At 35.1% G+C, this 5,857-nt stretch overlaps 1 protein-coding gene across 3 annotated transcripts in view; it reads right to left on the bottom strand.

Moving 5' to 3' along the window:
- Positions 1-5,459, bottom strand: part of Trmt61 (tRNA methyltransferase 61) — a 41,042-nt gene extending 35,583 nt beyond the window's left edge. For all 3 annotated transcript variants that reach the window (XM_070093217.1, XM_070093218.1, XM_053786315.2), the window contains exons 1-4: positions 5,303-5,459; positions 2,659-2,766; positions 1,902-2,120; positions 567-710 (exon numbers count right to left, since the gene is read on the bottom strand). In XM_070093217.1, coding sequence (XP_069949318.1) covers positions 567-710; positions 1,902-2,120; positions 2,659-2,745 — 450 coding nt within the window. In that variant the 5' untranslated portion in view covers positions 2,746-2,766; positions 5,303-5,459. The remainder of the gene's footprint in view (positions 1-566; positions 711-1,901; positions 2,121-2,658; positions 2,767-5,302) is intronic.
- Positions 5,460-5,857: the final 398 nt, after the last annotated feature.

Genomic DNA, 5,857 nt, shown 5'->3' with positions numbered 1-5,857 from the left:
TTTGGGATATTGGCAGTTTGGAGGGATATGTTGTGCATCTTTATATGTGTATGCTTCTAGACTGTTGTATTCTGAGCACCTCTGCAAAAACAGTGATAATGTGCGAGTGTGGTGAAAGTGTTGAATGATGATGAAAGTATTTTCTTTTTGGGGATTTTCTTTCTTTTTTGGGTCACCCTGCCTCGGTGGGAGACGGCCGACTTGTTGAAAAAAAAAAAAAAAAAAAAAAAAAAAACTAATATGTAAGATACAATATTTAAAAAACACACTCTAATGTAGAAAAACCAGGCACGAGATGGAAGCAACACGTATTCTGGGGGACATTGTACCCTGTCAAGAGTACAGAGTTCTCTTTGTATTTAAAATAATGTGTTAAATTACCCTATACTGTATTATTACTTTTGTGTAGTATACAATGTCAAAATACAGTTTATATTTATGCATCAGCTTACTTAAACCCACAGCTTAATAAAGATAACATGTGCCAAGAAGCCTTCATCAACATTTTAAATTTTTGCAGATTTTGTTAAACATTTCAAATTCCAAGAACAAAGAAATAAATATACCTGAGCTCTTTCTTTGTGAAAGTCACATGTATAAAGCTTGCCTGTAGGTCCAATGGTACGAAGTAAAGCATGAGATACTGATCCACTTCCTGTGCCAGCTTCACAAACAACTGACCCAGGACCAATCTCTAACTGCATTACTACCTGCAAAATAATAAAACATCCGTTGCAGGTTATTGTAAAAAATAATCAAAGAGTTTCATATATACTCCAGCATTTCTAAAACATTGCTGGAACCTGGCAAAAAAGGCAAAAATCATTTCTTATTTATAAATACATTTTTCTTATTTAACCCTTAAACTGTCCAAACGTAGATCTACGTTTTTTCAACATTTGAAAGTATGTAAAAAAAGTAGATCTTCTTTTTTCTTTTTACATTTGAAAACGTGTAAAAAAACTTTGATCTACATTTTTTTTTTGTTATACAGTGGACCCCCGCCTTACGATCAGCTCCCAACTCGACCAATTATGTAAGTGTATTTTTGTAAGTGCTTTTGTACGTGTATTTTTGGGGGTCTGAAACGGACTAATCTAATTCACAATATTCCTTATGGGAACAAATTCGGTCTATAATGGCACCCGAACAGACCTCTGGAATGAAATAATATCATAAGGCGGGGGTTCACTGTACGTATTTGAAAATATGTAAAAGAAATGTAGATCTACTTTTCGAGCACTACGCATGTGAACACAGATCTGCTTGGACAGTTTAAGGGTTAAAAACTCGTAACAAAAAATTGGGGCGGTTTTTTGGGGCTGGAACGGATTAATGGCATTTCAATTAATTTAAGCGAGGAAAATTGATTTGATATACGAGCAAACTGAGTTACGAGCTCGGTCATGGAATGAATTAAACTCCTAAGTCAAGGTACCACTGTGTATGTAAATAGAATTCAGATCAATCTGAGGCTGGACTTTTCCCTCAGTATTGTCAATATATGTTGACATCAGATATGGGCTGAGACATCAAGGGTACCCCTGGTTGACCCTCCCTCCCCCTTGATTACATTTGTAGACTACAGCTTCTCTGCTTTGAAAAAATTTTAAATTTACTCCCTAAATCCTCAAGAATGACTTGGTAAAATAATCACTGCCAAGGCTTTAGAGAAAGCCCGAATTTTACAGCAAAGGTATTAATCCTCTTGCTTAAAATTCAAGCTAAACTCACATGAATTATGCTTAAAATTGCAAATTAGACAATGTTTTTTGTTTCTACTTCCTATTTTATTTGCTAAATAAACCAATAAAAACAAATACATATTTATAAGCTTTAAGTGAAACCTTAATAGTGTCATATACTTACCCTTGCATTTGTCAACACATGCCACTGCTTACCATTGATATGTCAGGTGTATAAAGGATCTGCGTACGATGTGGCAGTGTCACAGTCCAAAGCTCAGGAGTTGGGTACAGTACACGAGCCCACCCTTTAGACAAGTTCACCTTTGATCCAAACTTCTCACCAATTAAATCCATTACTTTCAAGGATCCATATCGTGTTTGAAAAACATTGTCAACTGGTTGCCCAGCCTTGTTAATTAACTTAGGTTTCACCTGAAACAAAAATATGCTTTATGCATCATAACAATAACAACAGTATAGTGAATACCACTACTCAATACATCATATATAATACTTCTTGTATGTGACAGTATCGTGTATGGAATATTAACTTACATATTTTTAGCAATAATAGTAAAATAAGGAAACAAATAAAGTAATAATGGAAGATAAGGCTGTGAAGAGAATGGAGGTGTAAGATGGTAGAAGAACTAATATTAATATAAAGAAGAGCAATGGAATGAATGATGATGGAATGAATGATGATGAAAGTGTTTCTTTTTCAGGTCACCTACCAGCCTACCTCAGTGAGAGACGGCTGGTATGTTACAAATATTATCACATTTCAAGCAAGTGCTACAGGCTTATTGAAACTTTACACTTTTTTTATCAATGCAGGAATATCACTCACTAGCTAAAAGCAATGCAACCCTTCATAAGAAAAATAAAATATGTCATTCATTACATATGACAGTACAACACTGTAGAGTATAGTTTTAGGATGGTTATGATGGATCTTATCTTTTCTTACCTCAAGAGCATAAATTTGTGACACACCAATATAAAGAATAACAGTGTCCCCTTCTTCTATCAACTCTTTGCACTTGCTGAAACTCATGATTGTGACAGAAGTCCAGGCCTAAAAAGTATACATATAGGGCATTAATTATTGATACACTACATGCTAGGTACTAATACGTACACCCCTCACTATGCAAACATTTAAGTTTACTTACCATATAAAACATTCATACTTAATACTGTGTACTACAGGAAGACCCCACTTATACAGGTTAGGTTCCAGGCTACTGCTGTATAGTGAAAATTGCTGTAAAGTGAAACATAGCCCTTTTTTTCACTTTGAAATGTACGTATATAAAAGCCTGATAACATTTTTACACTATCATTTATTAAGTGAGGAACAGAGCTAGGCCTTAAAAATGCATACACTGCACATATTACTTATTTTAAAAAAAATTTGTCCTCAGCTTACAGCAGTGAATACATTTATTGTAGGAAGTCTGAATAAATGAAGGGTATAATTGAAAAACTGCTGTATTAGTGAAGCACTGGAAAGCAGGGCGGCCCTCCTGTATATAAAAAGGACACTCAATGCAAAAAACAAATATCCCTTTCAACTTGATTTGAAACTACATGCAAACAAAATGTCCAAAAAATATAAAACTCTTCTCCAGATCCTGTGTCTGCCGGCTATTTCAAAATATTTTTTTTTTAAATTTGGATTTGAAGAGTCTATGCGAAGATTGATTGATTGATTGATTATGTTGGTTTGCTGGTACAATGTGAAGATCAAATATACTGCAAATGTGAAATATATCCAATGCAACCAGCTTATCCAGATTCCAATCATCATTCAAACTAATGTACTTATTGTTACCACAATATATCTACCCCCAATAATTATAACTAAACTTCTCAATGCAGTTTTATATTACTAACTGTTCTTACATATTACACAGTTTTACTAGATATAACTGAAGGATGCTCCTAGAAAGAAATTGGACATCAATTTGTTATTCTGGGCAATATTAGCAAAAATAATATTTGTTTAGGTGTCCCATAGCTCGATCACAGATGCACTCAGCTCACATACTGAGGTCCGGGGTTCGAATCTCCTCCAGTATGGCTGGAAAACATTAGAGATGTGTTTCCATAAGACATCTGCTGTCCCTGTCCCTGTTTACCCATCAGTTTAAAATGGGTACCTGGCTGTTAGTTGACTGGTGTAGGTCGCATCCTGGGACAAAACTGACCTAATTTGCCCGAAATACTCAGTATGTCATTGATGTCAGCTAAGGTCTGTATACCTCATACATGTACTTGTAATAAATAAAGATAATAATAATAATAATAATAATATTATTATTATTATTATTATTATTATTATGAGTGACACATCAGGACCAATCAACACTTAGCACTGTGGCTTGGCCAATCACAACGAACGTACACAAAGACCAATTGTGAAGTAAGGTTAAGTAAGATTATTTTAGGTTGCATGAGGTGCATTTAGCCAGGTTTGATTACCTTTAGTAAGTAAGTTTATTAAGGTGGTCTGGTGGCTGGTGGCCCGGTGGTCTGGTGGCTAAAGCTCCCGCTTCACACACGGAGGGCCCGGGTTCGATTCCCGGCGGGTGGAAATTCCGACACGTTTCCTTACACCTATTGTCCTGTTCACCTAGCAGCAAATAGGTACCTGGGTGTTAGTCGACTGGTGTGGGTCGCAACCTGGGGGACAAGATTAAGGACCCCAATGGAAATAAGTTAGACAGTCCTCGATGACGCACTGACTGTCTTGGGTTATCCTGGGTGGCTAACCCTCCGGGGTTAAAAATCCAAACGAAATCTCTTACAGTTACATATATTATAATACATAGCAGAAAATGTGTAAAGAACCTAGGATAACCCAAAAAAGTCAGAAAAGTCAAACAATGCAATACAATGCTATCTTAAATACAAAGCCTACTATATTTTATCAACAAAATCCACTAGAGCATCACTTATTTATTAGTTTTTATTTAAGTAAAACTGTTACACTTAATACTCTTATCTTCACACAATTATTATTATTACTAAGCACTAAACCTACATGGGTCTTATCTTCACAAAACTATATTACAGTTAATATTTAAATAATCTAGCTATATAAAGTTAAGTAGTTTGAAAATTCTAGTTTTTTACCTGCCAGAAATGATCTATCAAACTTTGAGACTTTTCAAATTATGAAATAAAAGTCAGATATTTTGTAACAATATAGTATTTAAATCAAATCAAATTTTACTTCTTTGCAAGATTACATCGAGATTATGAAATTACAATAATGAGTTACAATACAAAGAGCCACTATCATGCCTAGGTATTATGGCCAGACTTAATTTAATGACTTACTGACTACTTAATACTACAGAAATTGATCATTGTTTAAGTTCTGAACATAAAATTTATTTCTTCGAAAATAAGTTTTATGCTTAGACGACACCAAGTACACACACGCGGGGCCAGGAGCTGAGTCTCGACCCCTGCAACCACAATTAGGTGAGTACACCATCACACTACACCAACATTAATAATAATAATACTAGTAATAAATTATTATAAGATATAATTATATTATTATTATCATTATTGAAATCTACGACCATGAGTTGTTTGACCTTAGTGTTGTAGGAGTCTCGTTCACAGTGTGTGTAGTTTACTTAGAAGTTTCTTCTGGTGTAAACTGCTGCTTGAAGTGTTGTGTGGCGTCTTCTTCTTCTTGGGTTTATAAGGGCCACTACCAGCTTACACTTTGTCAAGTTCTGCTTAATAATAATAATTATAATCTTTATTTTTACATGTACAAGGTATACAGACCATAGCTGACATCAGTGTCATGCTACTATATAGAAAGTCCTTTGTTATGCTGATTATTTCCCGCAAATTAGGCCAGTTTTGTCCCAGGATGCGACCCACACCAGTTGACTAACACCCAGGTACCTATTTTATTGATGGGTGAATATAGATAGCAGGTGTCTTATGGAAAGATGTCCTAATGTTTTCCAGCTGTACCGGGGGATCGATCCCCGGACCTCAGTGTGCGCTCTGTGTTAGCGTATTTGCTTGGCCCTCCTGGTGACAAAAGCGAGATCTTTTAGGGAATAAGGATTTTATTTCTCTACATAGTTTACAATGTGTAATTATAATTTTGATTTGCTAAGTACAAAAAAAGC

Source organism: Cherax quadricarinatus, chromosome 42 (genome assembly GCF_038502225.1).
Source record: "Cherax quadricarinatus isolate ZL_2023a chromosome 42, ASM3850222v1, whole genome shotgun sequence".
NCBI lineage: Eukaryota > Metazoa > Arthropoda > Malacostraca > Decapoda > Parastacidae > Cherax > Cherax quadricarinatus.
Note: the sequence above shows the minus strand (reverse complement) of the source record. Positions and strands in the feature narration are given on the sequence as shown.